General features: G+C 38.5%; 1 protein-coding gene and 1 non-coding gene across 3 annotated transcripts; both read right to left on the minus strand.

The window, feature by feature from the left end:
* Positions 1-254: 254 nt before the first annotated feature.
* LOC128053288 (pantetheinase) lies at positions 255-19,109 on the minus strand. 2 transcript variants are annotated; one of them, XM_052645789.1, is made up of 8 exons: positions 18,897-19,086; positions 17,503-17,633; positions 10,863-11,055; positions 9,611-9,902; positions 8,830-9,191; positions 3,731-3,901; positions 2,053-2,187; positions 255-381 (listed from the first exon to the last, which is right to left on the minus strand). In XM_052645789.1, the coding sequence occupies exons 1-8, from the start codon at positions 18,948-18,950 to the stop codon at positions 373-375; spliced, it is 1,347 nt and encodes a 448-aa protein (XP_052501749.1). In that variant the 5' UTR covers positions 18,951-19,086; the 3' UTR covers positions 255-372. The 2 variants fall into 2 exon arrangements, with proteins under 2 accessions (XP_052501749.1, XP_052501748.1); XM_052645788.1 differs by having other exon boundaries at positions 258-352; positions 18,897-19,109.
* On the minus strand, positions 11,793-11,901 carry LOC128053623 (U6 spliceosomal RNA). The gene has a single exon (XR_008199942.1). It is a non-coding gene; the product is annotated as a U6 spliceosomal RNA (small nuclear RNA).
* Positions 19,110-19,120: the final 11 nt, after the last annotated feature.

Consider the following 19,120-nt stretch of genomic DNA (forward strand, 5'->3'; position numbering starts at 1 on the left):
CTTTCTCCCATAAGCACTTTTCTAGAAGCACAAACAACACCGACTCACATTTTAATCTGCACCTGTGTCCAACTAGGTGCCCCTTCATAAGTGCTAGGGCCTCTGTGTATAGCCATTGGGGTATATCTGTGTGTGTGTGCGTGTGCAAATGTATGAGTGAACACGTGTCTTTTGCATTATCATCCATTTTAAGAGCCTTCATTTTTAGTTTTTAAGGAAAGTGCCATATTTTTATTAAATTATGGAGAATCCTCATGGTTTTCCTCCTCTGCCTTTTTCTTTCCTCCTTCCCATTCAGCATTGTTTCGCGTTAGACCTTATTTACTTTTCATGCTTCTGTCTTTGGATTGAGCTGTTGGTATCAAGTGAGCATCACAAATACTTTAAGCAGAAGAAATAAAAATTACAGTTAAAAAGCACATCAAAACTATCATTAAAAAAATCTACATCCATTAAAGAAATCCAGAGTGAAAATATCCAGAGCTGGGTATGAATGCAGTAAATGTCATTTTTTAGAGTAAATTCACTGCTGCAATGTTTAATTTAAAAAAATCATTTTAAGACAATGTAGCAAATTTGTCACAGGAAAAAAATATCAGACAATATATTAACATGAGCAGTTCTTAAATGATCTCCAGGAAAATTTAATAACTAGAAACTAAAAACTAACACAACATTATAAAGCAATTATACTTTCATTAAAATTGTTTAATTAAAAAATAAAATAAAAAATATTATTTCTTTCAGAAATGTCAGTAAATAACAAATGCAACAAAAGACTGTGATGTGGTATCTTAGAATGATTGAATATTAATCATGTTTATAAACTTATATTCACTTGTTTGGGGTATTAGCCTATTAGACATATTTGGCCATACGTTAATCAAGGTAATCTTTTTGTGATGTTAATATAACAGAAAGCAAATGAAAATACTTCATTTCTCTTTGGGTGGAAGAATAAGAAAGAGACTCAAGGATAATTTGCCCTTACTGTTTTCAATATTAAGATGCATTGTTCTTTAATACTTGAGAGCAGGAGATAGCAATGTTTCTCTGTAAAGGTAGTAAATACTTTCAGTTACTTTGGCCAAGTAGTCTATACAATCTCCATCACAACTACTCAATTCCACAACTGCAGAATGAAAAACATCACCAGTACTGAACAAATGAACATGGCTTTCTTCAATAACACTTTAGGTATGGAGACTGAAATTTGAATTTCAAATGATCTTCATGTGTCACAAAATGTCAGTCTTCTTTAATTTTCTTTTTCAAATCTTCATAAACCTGAAAACCTTTCTTAGCTCACAGGCCATTAAGAAGCCAGATTTGATAAACATCTACTTTATAGTCACCGTATTAATTTGTTTACAGATTGACAAGACAGACAAAGCTCTAAATAGGCAGTCAATCACCACTGAAAAGCACATAAAAAATTTTCAGGCTCTTGAGTAGATTTCTAGATGTAAGCTCAGCTGCTCTCTGGGATACATTAGTGCTAGTTATCAAGCCACACCCAATTGGCTTTTGAGTTTATTGACTTTCTAATCAAAATATACAGAGTAGCTGAACTATTAGAAAATATATGCACTTTAAACAATCAGGGATGATAGGAGTTTAGCAATAAACACATCACAATTGGTTTTCCTGTGATAGTCCCATATCATTGTAAAAGTTAACATATATACAATACTTACCATGAGCTGAGAAGTTGTCTAAGTTAACTGTAGTAACTTATTTAATTCTCACTAAAAAAAAAAAAACCTAACAGATGGGTATAACTTGTTCTTTTTCAAAATTTTATCACTTTATCTACTTTATATTGTCTGGTGTGTGTGTGTGTGTGTGTGTGTGTGTGTGTTTCTAAACCAGAGAAAAAAATGTATTAGCAATTCATTGATATGAATGATCATGAGCACTATTATCAAAATCCCAGATGCATTCTTCTTTTCATATTCATTATTTTTTAAATTATCCAAAGTAAAAATAGAAGGTTTAAATATTCTACCAATCTAATGAGTACACAATAGGTATTATAACTATGAACATTACCCTTAGCGCTTGTGTCGTGAGGCCTGATAAAGCATTTGGTGCACTGTCCTTCTCATATAACCTTCCAAAGAGAGTCACCGTCAAAACAGGTCCAGATGTTGGCTTCAGGCTGAACAAGCGTCCATCACTTGATACCTAATTAAAACACAGGGAAGCTGACTGAGAATAACTTTCAGTAAAATTCGGTTCAACTGGATGAAGAAACATTGAAAATAATGGCCATATTCTACTCCATCTGAAATACTTGAAAAGGTATAGAGAAAAATTGGAGCTATAGAACTGGTACTTACTGAAATGTCTATATTCTATATCTTATAATTTACTCATCTGAGAAGGCATCCCATGAGTTAATAAACACAAAACAATTGATTTGAGAATATATGAGAGAACTCTTGTTCTCTCAGGCAAGAAAGACTCCTCCAAAGGATCAGGAGGGCTTGACTAAGGGGGCGTTGAGCTGAGCTTCTATCATCCCTCATCACAGCCTCCCTATCTGCTCACTGTCCTCAACTCCCCATGGTAACTGTTTGGACCAAGAAAGGGGAGTAAGAGTGGCACCTGCAGGTAAAGTCAGTGGGAGAATGTGGCTGAACAGAACACTTGTGCAGGAAGAAATTATTTCTGGCATATTCTTTTTAAAAGGCTTGCTTCTTGCCAGTTCAGCCACTATCCAATTCTCTTTCAGCTTTTCTTTCTTTCCTTTTCTGGATGGTCACCCAGGGCCTTCGAACACACCACAAAAATAATTCTTTTCAACTGTCCTAGGCCATCCCTCCCCTAAACAAGGAGGCTTCCTCTGGTACGACTGGTCCTGCCACTCTTTCTCTAGTCTTCTTTCTACTCGACAGACCTAAAACCATCCAGCCCACTCCCTGAAGTCCCCACAGTAAAATATATTTCTTTACACTAGTTGTTCTCTAAAATAGGGGTCCCCAACCTCCAGGATCTAATGCCTGATGATCTGACGTGGAAATGATGTAATAATAAAAGAAATAAAGTGCACAGCAAGTGTGCTTTCTTGTTGTTGTTCAGTCGCATCCCAAAACCATTCTCTCTACTCCCCCGATGGTCCGTGGAAAAATTGTTTTCCATGAAACCAGTTCAGTTCAGTTCAGTTCAGTCACTCAGTCATGTCCGACTCTTTGCAACCCCATGAATCGCAGCATGCCAGGCCTCCCTCTCCATAACCAACTTCCGGAGTCCACCCAAACCCATGTCCATCGAGTCGGTTATGCCATCCAACCATCTCATCCTCTGTTGTCCCCTTCTCCTCCTGCCCTCAATCTTTCCCAGCATCAGGGTCTTTTCAAATGAGTCAGTACTTCGCATCAGGTGGCCAAAGTATTGGAGTTTCAGCTTCAACATCAGTCCTTCCAATGAATAGTTAGGACTGATTTCCTTTAGGATGGACTGGTTGGATCTCCTTGCAGTCCAAGGGACTCTCAAGAGTCTTCTCCAACCAGTCCCTGGTGCCAAAAAGTCTAGGGACTGCTTCTCTAAAGGATCTTTAGACAAGAGATTCCATGTGCTCCATGTCCTTGATGAGCCCTAAGTCCAATTTTACTCTCTCCAAATGAAGATTTTCATGATATTTGCAAGCACTTGGGCAGATTTTTCTATTCAAAAGATGTTTCTTCTTACATAAAATGATTTATCAATATTAAGCAAAGATTTGTACCTGAAATTCTCCAGGTGCAAGCTGAATTTCACTCAGCAACACCTCTGGGAAGACATACTGGGTTCCGAACGTGCCACTGAGGGAGAACATTTCAAACCTGGTGGAAGCAGTCTCAACTGAGTCACCACAAGTGTGTAAGTCTGTTGTTTTACACTTCAGCAGAGTACAAATCTAGGAACAGAATAAGAGAATAGTCAGTTTAAAAACAGTTACGTCTTAGGAAAGCCAATTGAGACACTCTCTTGATCTAGAAAAACATGTCTATGTCCTTTTGTTTATAATGTTTGTTATAATATTGCTTCCTCATTAGACTAATCTGCTTCGTTGCTGAATACTACTGCAATTAGCAAAAAAAAAAGGGGGGGGGGGGACTTCAGACCCTAGTGCTTTCTGTGTACATGGCAAGTCACTTCAGCTGTGTCCAACTCTTTGTGACCCTATGGACCATAAGCCCACCAGGCTCCTCTGTCCGTGGGATTCTCCAGGCAAGAATACTGGAGTGGATTGCTGTGCCCTCCTCCAGGGGATCTTCCCGACCCAGGGATCAAACCTGCATCTCTTACATCTATTTCTGCAATTCACTGTAAAAAGATTAAACCACGTAAAGAAATAATAGGTCTTTGGTCTATAGCCATGAACAATTATACCTTATTGTTTTCAAGTTAGCCACGCTTATAGTAATCAAGAGTGTTCAATTATTTCTAAAAAGTTTAGACACTAGTTTAATTTCTATCTTATCACCTATTTCTAACAATGAAGGAACTTTAAAGTTGTAGAGAACCCTGGAGTTGATCTACAGACAGTTCATGAGCTGGAGGAATCACATACCCTACACCTGAGCAAGGGCTGAAAGTGCTTTCGTTATCCTACCTAGTTACAGTATACTACACTATATTACAAAGCTACCTGCATGTAAATCTAAGTGTGTGAATCATCTCACCGTGTGGATGCAAAACTCCCAAAAGGAAGAACCTTCTTCATTTATCTCCATCTATACTGCATCTTCAAAATTTTACTCCAAGCTACCTTCATTTATTGCCTGATTAAAGCAATGGCCCTTGACTGGTTTTCCTCCTTCCATATTTGAAGTTGGAGAGCAAGTATTTTTGAGCAAGGGGGTCAAGATGGGATACAAATAACTTTCACATAAAGGTGAATATATGCTTCTATTTTGTTCCCTTGCAATCCTACTAAAACAAACATTGTTATTATTATTATTGTGGAGGACATGGACCCATAAAATTAGGAGAACAGGAGGAAGACAGACTATAACAAAAGTTTAGAAGTTTGGGTATTGACACAAAAACGGTAACTGAGGAAGCAACTCACATGCCTATTAATAGACTATTGGATAAAAAGATGTGGTACATATGTACAAAGGAATATTTGGAAGGTTTGTTACTAAGTTGTGTCCAACTCTTCTGCAATACCATGGACTGTAGCCTGCCAGTCTTTTCTGTGCATGGGATTTCCCAGGCAAGAATATTGGAGTGGGTTGCCATACCCTTCTCCAGGGGATCTTCCCAACCTAGGTATCGAAATGGAGTCTCCCGATTAGCATGAAGAAAGCCTAGAATCAACCTGTCTACACTGCAGAATAGGCTTCCTGGTGGCTCAGATGGTAAAGAATCTGCCTGCAGTGCAGTTGGATCCCTGGGTCAGGAAGATGCCTTGGAGAAGGGAATAGTTACCTACTCCAGTATTCTTGCCTGGATAAATCCATGGACAGAGGAGCCTGGTGGGCTACAACCCATGAGATCACAAAGAGTTGGACATGACTGAGTGACTTTCATTTTTGCTTTCACACTGCAGAATACTCAAGAGATTCCATCCCCGGGAGCACTAGGTAACTCAGTACCTGAGAGTATGTTGGGGTGCTTAATGAAAGGAAAACTTGTAGGAAGTTGTTAAGAGTGCCTCAATGATGAGTCTCCAGACATGGATGGGCAACTACCCTTCCCCAGTTCCAGTAAAAGACGGAACCTTTATTACCAGAGAGGGTAAAGAAGACAATGTTTAGATGGAGACTCTGAAAGACTTAGTAAGGGGATGTTTCGAATGAGTCATGCTGAATAGTGATACCATGCCCTTCTACCCTGCATTTCCCCAACTTGATTCTCTTCTTGTTCAGTCACCCACTCATTCCCAACTCTTTGTGACCCCATGGGCTGCAGCAAGGCAGATCTCTCTGTCCCTCCCCATCTTCTGAAGTTTGCCCAAGTTCAGGTCCATTGCATTGGTGATGCCATCTAGCCATCTCATCCTCTGACACCTTCCTCTCCTTCTGCCCTCAATCTTTCCCAGCTTCAGGGACTTTTACAATGAGTCAGCTGCTGATTCTCTACATTCTGTTAAAAAGGCATTTTTTCCTTCAGGGATAGGGTTTCCTAATAAATTACAGGACAGGAGTCCCAGTTAAATCTGAAGTTTAGGTAAACTAAAAATACCAAAACCAGTTTTTAGTATAAATATGTCCCCAACTATTACCTGGACATATATTTTTTTAATCTGTGTTTATCTGAATTTTGAATTTATTGGGGCACCCTGTATTTTTATTTGCTAAATTAAGCAAACTTATTCAGTAAAGGATTAGAAAAATTTTGAAATATGGGAAACTGAATCATCCCCAAAGGAAGTCTCTAAAGACACTTGCTTCAGGGATTCTTCTAGTAAAAAGCCCAGCTAGACTGTCCCCCCATGAAGCTTAAAGTGGGCAAGTATCAACCACATGCTCAAAGTTTTCAAACAGTTTCAGTTAAAAAAAAAAAAAGAAAAAAAGGTCATCATATATGTGAAGAAATTTTCTAAATTTAGAATTTTAAATTTAAAAACCTGTCTGGCACCAGTGGCTTAGCTGAAGGATCACTGTTCAGCAGTAATAACAGAGAGCTTCTTGGTTTTACTTGGAGCACTAAGCAACCTCCCAACACTAAGAAGAGACCTATGGCTGATCCCCTCAAGTGGAGTCAAGACTCTGGGGCAGGCAGAGAGGCAGATAAGACTGAGAGGGAAGCAGGGAAAAGAGAGGAAGAATCAAAAGAATGCTATGTTGTTTTTATAATCATTTCTTTAAACTTAAAAATAGATCACAAATAATAAAAAATAATATATCAATTTTTTATTTTAAAAAGCAATATGGCAATAAAATACCAGACATATGTACCAAGAATATAAAGCAATATATGTCAATATGCCATGTAATATATGATAATATTCATGTGGCAATAGATACTCTTCTACAACATAATTTTTTAAACTAGTTTCCAATCATTGGACTTTTTCTACCTGTGTTCTTGATAGCATTTTTTTTCCCCTTTCTTCTAGCACCTCAGAGCTCTGAGAAGGAATATTGATTCCTCCCATATTTTCATCCTGTCCTTTTTTGTTGCTCTTTCTCTTAGGCCTATAAAGATAATCAAGTTTCTTTCATCTATTGGAAAAACAGAAACAGCATTACCATGAGTCTCTGTCTAGCTCCTATCTTGTTTCCTTTCTTCCTGAATCAGATACACTTTCTGAAGAAGAAAATATTCACTCATTCTTTCAATATCCTCACTTACCTCTCACTTTTCAACCCACTATAATCTGTCTTTCAGTCTATCATTCTGAGCCCAGGAGATTCCAACAAAATTATATATTATTCATGCAATAATGGTAAACCTATTGCACAAATACACTTCAGTTTCCTCCTTCTGAGAGTCCCTACTTACCTTACCTTTGATAAAAGTTCTCTTTAAATGCTCCTTTATTTCTCAATCATAATTGCAAGTTCCTGTTCTGTTTATTTCCTGCCCAAATACAGGAGCTTCAAAAAAGATTTCACCTTTAGCTCACTATTCTTTACCATTAGTCAGTTTTTGCAATTCACTCTTTCTTGTGGGTTTATCACAACTTTTTTCCTGCTAAATCTCAAAACTATTTCTAAATCTAATATCTCCCTTAAGTGTCATATTACATTCAATAACTTATTGGATACAACTGAATGTCCCCAAAGTAATGAAAAGCCCACACATCCAAAGCTGAATTTACCATCTCTCCCACTACCATCCAGTTTACTCCTCCTCTCAAATCCTCTTCCGTCAAAGCATCCCATTCATCCAGCCATTCTTGCCAGAAACCTGGTACATTCCAGACCCTTCATTCTGTTTTCCTGTTTCATCTCAAATCAGCTACTAAGATTAGTTTTCTAAATATTTCTTGACTCCACATCCTGATTCTATTCATATGAACACAATCTTGGTTGAAGCCCTAGTAGGACTATTTTAATAATACAACTAGCCATTTTGCCCTATGTTTCATGATCCACAGTGCAACCAAAACGATGTACTCATAAACAGTCTTGACAGCATCATTCCCTTGCAGAACACCTTCTGGCAGAAACCATCACTGATAGAACAAAGTCCCCATCTTAGGAATGACAGGTAAGGTCCTGCAGGGTGTGATCCTGGCTCTATGCTCATCTTCCATCCATCCTTGCTTCTTATGCTAACACTTTAGTGACTCAACTGTTTGCTCATTTCTGTATACCCTGCTTTTTGACACATCCACCGCCTTGCTCAGGCTCTTCACCCTATCTTGAATTCCCTCCCACTTTTTTTCACCAGGATAAAATAGCATAAACTCAAGCATCATGTCTTCAGAAACTTTCCTGGATCTCCAAATTAGACTAAATGTAGCTCTTTAGTATTCTTACAGCAAAATGTGCCTTCTTTGTTCAATCACATGCCAACCTATACTGAAACTATGGTCATCTGTCTTACTCTGCTACTAAATTCCTAAAGAGAAGAGTCCATACTTACTCATCTTCATCTCATTAGTGCTGAATATATATCTGGTACGTGTTGGGCATTCAAGAAATGTTTGCCAAAATGAGCAAGCATTGGACTGACATCTAAGATCGAAAGTTTTAGCAAATAAAAATTAAGGATACCCAACTAAAGGGAAATTTCAAGTAAACAGCCAATTTTTTTAGTATACACATAAACACCAAAGTAGGACATACTCATAATAAAAGTAATCCATTGTTTTTTGAAATTCATACTTAACTGGGTGTCCTGTGTTTTATCCAGTAATTCCCTTGCCACCAAAACAATCATTACCTGTAAATAATAGCTTCCTTCAACAGTATGTAGTCCATCAAATGCTCCCAGGGCATAAACTTCATCTGATCTTTTCTCAGACATCTTGTAACTTAGATGACAGCAGAGATCTCTCTGACAAACTGTGTAATTTCCTCCAATTTCTTTGAGCTCCAAGAAGGTGAATTCATCGAAAAAGATGGTGCCTGTAAATTCCTGGTTTCCCATTGAATGGGCTTCTACACCACTGGCATAGGAAGTCCAATTCACCACCGGCGTGGGGTGTGGGTGGGAGTCCAGTTGTGCAAGGAGAAGTTTTCCCTCCTCTGTCTTCATATCATAATGAAATGCTCGTGGAGAATCAGGTGCATAGATGCCACTCCCTGAAAATGGCATTTAAAACAGTAAAACCAAAAGGAGTTGCATGGGTGATATATTCTAAACTCACATGAACATTTTACTTCTTCTAAGCTGTATCTTTCATTAATTTCAGTAAAATATGCTGATAAAGTCAGACAGATGAGATGAAATCCAGTAAAGTATGACACGAAGAAGCCAAGAAGAGAATTTCATGTAAGAAGTGGTGAATTTTGAAAAAAAGAAAAAAGAGTGTATATTTAAGTTAAATAAAGTTAAACCAGTTTATGAAACAATTTGGGTTGAGATGGCTTGTACAGCATGTTACCAGCTAGATACGCAAACATTAACAGTTGAAAGAATTTTGTTACGGAGTACATGCTAGCTAGAAAACATTTTGTTTTTCCTTTTTGATTACATCAAAATCTTAAAGACTACACGTTACCTGTCATTTTCTTCAAGGGGTAATGTAGATTGGATGCTAGGAAGTTAACTCTCATGCCCATAGCCCAAGCTGAGTGGAATTCAATAGCTGACAAATGTGGCAAAACATTCATCCAAGCTGTTGGGAAGAGTATGGTGTCCACACGGGAATCTCTCACCAGAGTCACAGCAGGATCATGGAAGAGAATATCAAAGCACGTGAAAATGCCAAACTTTCCAAAGGTGGTGTTGAAAGTCACGACCTCAGGTTCCTTGGGTGCATTGAATTGATCTTCATTCAAGAAAAGGTTTTGCTGCGATAAACAGAAGATGATGGGGGGAAATCTCTTTAAAGAAGCTGGCCCAGATGTCACGGCATCTAAAACAGTTCAAGCTCACATTTATTAAACTGTGCCAACCTCATCTATGACCACTGTCTCCATAGGGAAAGAACGTTAGAGAATTAGAGATGACTACGCTGATAGGAGCCTTTGGCTCAGGTTCCACATTTGATAGATATGTATAAGGGAATCCTTATCTATTAACAACTTCTTGAATATTATTATACAAGATATAAAAGAAATGATAGATAGCTTCTATTTGCCAAGAACACTTAACAATTTTCTGCAGACAAAGAACTTTGCTCTTTTTCTCTTTGAAAACAAGACTGGTAAGTTTTTCATTCTAGCTTTACCCTTTGCCAGGTCATGTCATTAAAAGTGCAAAATGCAGGGCTTCTCTGTTGGTTCAGTCCCTGGTCCAGCAAGATTCCACATGCCACAGGGCAACCAAGTCCATGCACCACAGCTACGGAGCCAGTACTCTAAAGCCCTGCCCTGCAACAGAAGCCACTGCAATGAGAAGCCTGCACACTGCAACAAGGAGAAACCTCCGCTCACCATAACTAGGAAAAACCCACATGCAGCAACGAAGACCCAGTGTAGTCAAAAGTGAATAAATGAATGTTTTTTAGAAAAGGAAAATGACCATCCATCATTAAAAAAAAAAAAGACAAAGTCCAAAAGGCAACATTTTATTTCAAGGCAGGTCACTCTTACTGACTCCCACACACTTCTAATGACACACTCCTGTGTTCCTAAATGTACAGGAAATATCCTTTTTCTAAGACCTTATCACAAATAATCATTACTTTCTATACTTTGTTTATACTGTTTTTAAAATAAGCTTATTATCAGCAATAATGATTGTTTCCCTTCTTGTTCACTTATTTTGTTAAGCATTCAGTAATTGAATTATTTGCAGATAAATTCTACCTTGTGGTAGCGTGCCACCAGTTTTCCCTTAGAATCAAACACCACATCAGTATTGTATTGGTAACGACCGTCAGGGGGACACTGAGGGTCACTGGCATTGCATGACTTCTTGTCCCCGATATTTGCCACAATGTAGATGGAGTTGTCCTTGGCCAGACAGCTGAGTCTTTGTTGCACTGGTGTGTGACCAAATCTGTTATATATTCATTGGAAGAGGAAAAAAACATAAAGCTTAGCTTTTAATAAAATTCAGAATGATAGTTTCTTGAATATATATGTAAACACAAAAATAAATTCTAAATAGCATAGATAGAAGGGAAAGATTTAAACAAGAAACTTCAGAAGAAGTACATTTTTGTGGCACTTTGTAGAAAACTATTCTATGATGAGATTCTGGGCTATGCATTTTTTATAGCATTTATTATCATCTATAATTAATATATTTATTTATATGCTCATCTTAGGCTTCCCTGGTCACACTGCTGGTAAAGAATGCACCTGCAATGCAGGGGAGCTGGGTTGGGAAGATCCCCTGAAGAAGTGAATGGCTACCCACTCCAGTGTCGTCTATGGACAGAGAAGCCTGGCGGACTACAGTCCATAGTGTCGCAAAGAGTCAGACACGACTGAATGACTTTCACTTCATAATGTATATCACATCTTATAGATATTATGGGACAAAGACCCATATCTCCTGTTTGCTGAACCCATGCCTGGAAGAAAAATGGCATTAAAAAGTATTCTGAATGAAAGAACAACATCTTGGAAGTAAGATGATTATGGGAAGAAGGCACTGGGAATCCTATCTTTCTACCTAATTCTAGGACTTCATCCGTTTCTTCCAAGTTGTCCAATTTGTTTGCATATAATTGCTCTTATGATCCCTTGTATTTCTGTGGTATCGGTTATAAAGTCCCCTCTTTCATTTCCAAAAATATGGAACGCTTCAGGGATTTTCATGCCATCCCTGGACGGGGGGCAATGCTAATCTTCTCTGTCTTGTTCCAGTTTCAGCGTATGTGCTGCACAAGAGGAGTGCCTGTTTAATGGGTATGGAGTTTGAGTTTTGCTTGATGAAAAGAGCTCTGGAGAAGGAGGACATGATGGCTGCACAACAACGTGTATGCACTTAATACCACTGACTACATTTAAGGATGGCTAAGATGGTAAATTTTATGTAATGTGTATTTTACCTCACTTTTTTTTTTAAGTGGGAAAAAAGCCTTGGCAGTAGAAAAGGGAAATCTTGTTCAGGAAACTAGCCACTCTCTCTGGAGCAACAGCATCTTTAGGGGGAAAAAAGGGAATTTTAGAGATGCATTTTGGGTAATAGGAGAAGAGCTCTGCACAAGAGGTTAAGAAATCGTTTCCAAATGTAACAAAGAGGTACTATTAAATGTTTTGAGAACAGAAGTCACATGATATGAATTTTCTTCAAGATTACTAGGGCATCAGAACATAGAATGTACTAGAATATCAGAGTATAAATATGGGGAATCATTAGGAAGCTGTTATCATAGCTCAGTTTAGAAGCAATAAGGGTTGGACTAGAACAGTGCCAGCCTATATGGAAAACCAGAAATATTGAAATATTTGTTAATGCTTGATTTCTTTATTCCTTATCATGTTACCAGTAGTTGTCCCAGTAAAGCAATTAGAACACAATTTTGAACAGTAAGACCTCAGACATATAACAATATTTATTCTTTATTGGCATAACACTGAAATAATAAATGGCTAATAGAAGGTAATTGAGGAATACCTGAGAAAGCTGTGATAAACTGTTGGAAGAATGAAAATTTGGTGCCATCTGCTGGCAATATAATCAAAACCATAGCAATAGACCCACAAAACATATCCTTGAAAAAACCAACAAAGACAGGAAACATCTTTTAAAAATTATTATGTTAATTTATCTATATAAAATGACCATTTAATAATATTTCCCTTCACTTGCTTAAATTAATATCTGAAATGCACAGTTATAAATATGAGACATTAAACCATTTGAAACATATTTATCTCAAATCTTTTCAAATACTCCAAGTGGTAGAATAGGCACATGAAATAGAAGCCTACTCTTCTGGATTTCTAAAACAGCCATGATTGCATATTTTCCTCTTGTCTATATTAATTTTGAAACAGTAGCATATATTCTAATCTATTTCCATTTAGACTAACTGTTCAGACTCTTTGCTATACCCAGAAAGGCTCCAAAATTCTTTGTTAGACCACAAGTTTTGATTTGGAGTTCAAAAATGCATTTTGCTTCTGTTAGCCTGAATCTGCTTCTCACTTAATCCATAATATTTTCCTAGCCCTTAATATACCCATTTGAATGCAGAGTTCCAAGGAATAGCAAGGAGATTAGAAAGCCTTCCTCAGTAATCAGTGCAAAGAAATAGAGGAAAACAACAGAATGGGAAAGACTAGAGATCTCTTCAAGAAAATTAGAGATACCAAGGGAACATTTCATGCAAAGATGGGCTCAATAAAGGACAGAAATGGTAGGGACCTAACAGAAGCAGAAGATATTAAGAAGAGGTGGTGAGAATACACAGAAGAACTGTACAAAAAAGAGCTTCATGACCCAGATAATCACGATGGTGTGATCACGCGCTTAGAGCCAGACATCCTGGAATGTGAAGTCAAGTGGGCCTTAGGAAGCATCACTATGAACAAAGCTAGTGGAGGTGATGGAATTCCAGTTGAGCTATTTCAAATCCTCAAAGATGATGCTGTGAAAGTGCTGCACTCAATATGCCAGCAAAGTTGAGAAACTCAGCAGTGGCCACAGGACTGGAAAAGGTCAGTTTTCATTCTAAATCCAAAGAAAGGCAATGCCAAAGAATGCTCAAACTACCACACAATTGCACTCATCTCACATGCTAGTAAAGTAACGCTCAAAATTCTCCAAGCCAGGCTTCAGCAACACGTGAACCGTGAACTTCCAGATGTTCAAGCTGGTTTTAGAAAAGGCAGAGGAACCAGAGATCAAATTGCCAACATCTCCTGGATCATGGAAAAAGCAAGAGAGTTCCAGAAAAACATCTATTTCTGCTTTATTGACTATGCCAAAGCCTTTGACTGTGTGGATCACAATAAACTGTGGAAAATTCTGAAAGAGATGGGCATACCAGACCACCTGACCTGCCTCTTGAGAAACCTATATGCAGGTCAGGAAGCAACAGCTAGAATTGGACATGGAACAACAGACTGGTTCCAAATAGGAAAAGGAGAACATCAAGGCTGTATATTGTCACCCTTCTTATTTAACTTCTGTGCAAAGTACATCATGAGAAACACTGGGTTGGAGGAAGTACAATCCGGAATCAAGATTGCTGGGAGAAATATCAATAACCTCAGATATGCAGATGACACCATCCTTATGGCAGAAAGTGAAGAAGAACTAAAGGTTCTCTTGATGAAAGTGAAAGAGGAGAGTGAAAAAGTTGGCTTAAAGTTCAACATTCAGAAAATGAAGATCATGGCATCTGCTCCCATCACTTCATGGGAAACAGATGGAGAAACAGTGGAAACAGTGTCAGATTTTATTTTGGGGGGGCTCCAAAATCGCTGCAAATGGTGATTGCAGCCATGAAATTAAAAGACACTTACTCCTTGGAAGGAAAGTTATAACCAACCTAGATAGCATATTCAAAAGCAGAGACATTATTTTGTCAACAAAGGTCCGTCTAGTTAAGGCTATGGTTTTTCCAGTGGTCATGTATGGATGTGAGAGTTGGACTGTAAAGAAAGCTGAGCGTCGAAGAATTGATACTTTTGAACTGTGGTGCTGGAGAAGATTCTTGCGAGTCCCTTGGACTGCAAGGAGATCCAACCAGTCCATCCTAAAGGAGATCAGTCCTGGGCATTCATTGGCAGGACTGATTTTGAAGCTGCAACTCCAATACTTTGGCTAATTCATGCGAAGAGCTGACTCATTTGAAAAGTCCCTGATGTTGGGAAAGATTGAGAGCAGGAGGAGAAGGGGACGACAGAGGATGAGATGGGTGGATGGCATCACCGACTCAATGGACATGGGTTTGGATAAACTCCAGGAGTTGGTGATGGACAGGGAGGCCTGGCGTGCTGCGGGTCATGGGGTTGCAGAGTCCTATACAACTGAGCAATTGAACTAAACTGAATAAACGCAGAGCTCTGTCCTATGTCCACTGGGAACAGAAAGGGAGGTGAAATGGAAGAATTAAAGTGTATTTCCTAAGACAAAGCATTCAGTCTCAAAATATAATAAAAACTGTCCGTTATGGAAGACAATTTTACTAACTTTTAAAAAGTGCAGATGAAATATTCAGCAAATATTTGTTGGGTCCTACCACTACACAAAGGCTTCCCTAGTGGCTCAGTGGAAAGATTCTGCCTGCAATGTGGGAGCCACAGAAGACAGGGGTTTGATCCCTGGGTTGGGAAGATCCCCTGGAGGAGGGCATGGTAACCGACTCCAGTGTTCTTGCCTAGAGAATCCCAAGGACAGAGGAGCTTGGCAGACTATAATCCACAGGGTCGCACAGAGTTGAACACGACTGAAGTGACTTAAGATGCATGCAGAGGCATGCACCATTACAGGAAACACCATGCTAGATATGTGGCATCTGGGGAAAAGGCATTCTATGCAGAGCTGTCCACGTGCACAGGGTGGGAGATACAGGGTAAAGCAGGGCTGATGCACTTCAAAATCCTCTTCAAACTTCTACCATCTTCATCCAAACACCAGCATCTCTTTGCCTAGCTTGCCATCATAGCTTTTAAACTATCTCCTGCATTTTTACTGACCTTTCTGGAGTCTTGTCTCCATGAGGACACAGAAATGATCCTTATAAAACTGAAGTCAGAGTATGTCACTTCTCTGCTCAAAACTCACCAATGGCTACTTTCTCACCTAAGTACCAAAGTTATTAGTATGGCCCAGGAACCCTATACTATCAGGGCCCTCCAATCTGTCTGCCTTTCTGCCTCCATCTCCTACTTTTCTCCCACTTCTTCACATCATTTCACTAACTTTGTTGCTGTTCTTAATATGCCAGACATGCACTCTGACCATGGAACATTGGTATTTAGAATTCCCTTGGCCTGGAAGGTTCTTTTCTCAGATGCCCATATGACTTCCTCCCTCATTTCCTTTAAGTCTTGCTTAGATACCACCATGAAGCCCTCTGGTGACATAAAAATTGAAAGCTCATTCTTTCCACTATATTCATCTTTCCTGTTTTATTTTTTCCTGTAATATTTATCTCCATTCCATACTGTAGATAGGTTGACAGGTGATAGATAACTAAACAAATATCTTTTTTTTTTTTTTTAATTTCAATTGACTGTTTCCACACTTGAATATAAGCTCCAAAGGACAAAGATTTTTAGTTCTTTTTGTTCACTCCACTGTCCAGAACTGTGCTTGGACATAATAGGTATTCCAAAACTGTGTTAAATAAAAGCAAGGGCAGAGATGTCATTGGTTGATGGGAAAAAAGGAAGACTACCAAACTTCTTGAAATGGAACAAAAGCAACACCCTGGTGGGAATTATCAGAAGGCCCTAGGAAATTTGGTTCTAGGGAAAGGTCATTCAGAAAGAAAGAAAGGCAATTCCTAATGGAAGTGAGAACAGAAGGCTTGTCATTTAGAACTGAACCTTGAGCATAGGACATGGTTAAATAAGAAATAATTGTGATGTGATGAAATGCAATTAAAATAGTTTGTTAATATTAAGGTAAATAATGTTGAACTTTGTCAAAAACCAAGGTGTCCCTATATGCAGACACAGTTGTTAGTTTGTGTGGTTTTGAGAGCTTTTCCAAAAAAAGGAATTTGTACAATTTTAGCAATAGTGCATTTGGAAATGTGAGTCAACTGACATGATTCTCTTAAATGTATAGTTCATATGTTTTCCTTATATTAAAAGTAATAGTGTACTTTTATCAGACTTCATATTTCTTATTCTAGATTTGATTTAAACCACTTATATGGGACTTCCCCGGTGGTCCAGTGGTTAAGACTCTGGCTTCCCAATGCAAGGGGCCCAGGTTCAATCCCTGGTCAGGGAACTTGATCCTGCATACAGCAACTAAGCTCCAGCACAGCCATATAAATTTCAAAAATAAATAACCTCTGACTCAATTCTGCTCTATCCACCTCCTAGGTCCTCATCTTAAGCTTTAAGAATTTCATATTCATTCATGTCATCCAACTATCTTATTGATGAGAAAGGGAAAATTTCAATAGTAAGCTGACATGTGACTCTGTTTCACTATTTTCTCACCCTGTTTTAAAAGTACAGACCTACACAGGAAAGCAATTTTCTGCTCACTGGTAAGGAGTCAGAAGAGTAGAGTTTGGATATGGTTCTTTTTCTAACCAAACACCCTGTGACCTTAAGTAAGTTATGCTATCATCTCTCCAGATTCATTCCCACAGTGGAAATTCACATTGGAATTAGATTCTGATGTCATCTTATAGCACTGACTTCATATTCACTTTCCTAAGACACATATTTGTAGGAGATGAAAAATCATAAAAGTATCCTGAAACTTACAGCTGATAGTGAAGCTTATACAATGATCTACAAAGTTTTCTCAGATTAAGTTCATGTTCATGGTTAAATTCTCCATAATACATTTCTTTACCTGTCAGGATTATTACAAGGGATCCAGTTCACTTGAGGGTCTGGGATATCCTCCAAATATGGGTAGATAGATTCCCTGGTGAAGTTAAAACCATAAATGCCATCTTCTGGGGTCACAATGATATGTGCACCCTGTTACAAATGAAGCAGAATCAGTATATTGTTCAAATAAGCGAAATATAAAAGAGGTGGCCTACAAGAGGACCTGAGTGGCTGAAAAACAAAATTTGCTTTTTTTTTTTTTCTTATTCTTCTGTTTTTTGTATATTTATTATTTATTTTCTTTGCCCAACCACTTTCATTTCCTAATCCCACAGTTATCATTTCTATGTCACTTTTTCATCAATTCATAGCTGTTAATATTTTTCCAGGCTACTCACAGGCTTGCCACCTGCTGCAGTTGTTAACTATAAACCTAACTCTTCCCTGAATAAACCCCCTCCTTGACCTTTGGCTAGTTATCTTGCCTGAGTATGTCAGGATACTTATCACTCACTTTTCTGCTCCAGCCTTCCCCACTTCATACCTTACAAATGCAATCCCCATTTCTCAGAAAGGAGCTCTGACATGGTTATCTGAATGGTGCCAGGCCTAGAGGTACAACCTGAGCTCACCTGGGCAACTCTGGTGGAAGAGTCACCCTGGAAGCTGCTGTGTGTGTGGCCTTTAAGGAAGCAGTTGAACTAAAGGTGAAAAAAAAAAACTCAGAATTCTTAATAACCTTTTAAATCTTTGTATGTACAAGAATGTATGCTGATAAATACATGCTATATGTATACATTCACGACTCTCATTGGACTTTATATATCCCTTGCCTTTACCTGCTCTCCACATAGCTTATTTCAACCACATTCATTCAAACCACACATGCAACCTTAACCCTTCATTCAATTCAAGAACTTACTAAGCACTAACATATGTATTTTTGTAATTAGTATGAAGTATATAATACACACTGGTAAGTAATTTGCAACTTAAGTTTGTTTTGGTGTTACAAACTAACCTACAGACTCTTAAGAGCACCAAAGTACACCAGTACTCTAAGAATAGCTATTGATTCCTGACCCATTTATCCTCCAACCCTCCACCTGTAACAGAAAAGAGCAACAAAATCAACAAAATAGTTGAATTTTAGCAAGTTCCTCTAAGATTTGTTGTCACTTAATAATAACCAAGTTGTGTTTTCCAAATGTTGCTGTCACTGTTAGGGAAGCATGTAATAGTGTCTTTGCCCTAAAAACTAGGAGCAGGGAGGACTTTGATTGCAAAACAAGGTCTTGGCTACCCTGAGACATATGTCATTCAAAAGTGTAATTGACCCTGACAGCGATTCTATCTACTAGGATGCCACCCTTTCTCTACATAGGAGCCAGAAGCACACTTGAGAAATGGTACCTGCTTCGATGCTGACGCCACTGCTCCCTCCAGAAGATCCAAATTCCGGTTCATTACTGACAAGGCCTCTTCAGGAGACACTGGCACAAGGGTGGCATTAGGCAATATGACTGCGTGCTCATAAACAGCTGCAATAAAGGTATCCAGGGAGCTGGCTCTGGAGACACAGAAAAACAAAACGGCCACATAGTTCAGCAACTGAGACAGAATCATGCTGAAGTCCA

Source organism: Budorcas taxicolor, chromosome 9 (assembly GCF_023091745.1).
Source record: "Budorcas taxicolor isolate Tak-1 chromosome 9, Takin1.1, whole genome shotgun sequence".
Taxonomy (NCBI): Eukaryota; Metazoa; Chordata; class Mammalia; order Artiodactyla; family Bovidae; genus Budorcas; species Budorcas taxicolor.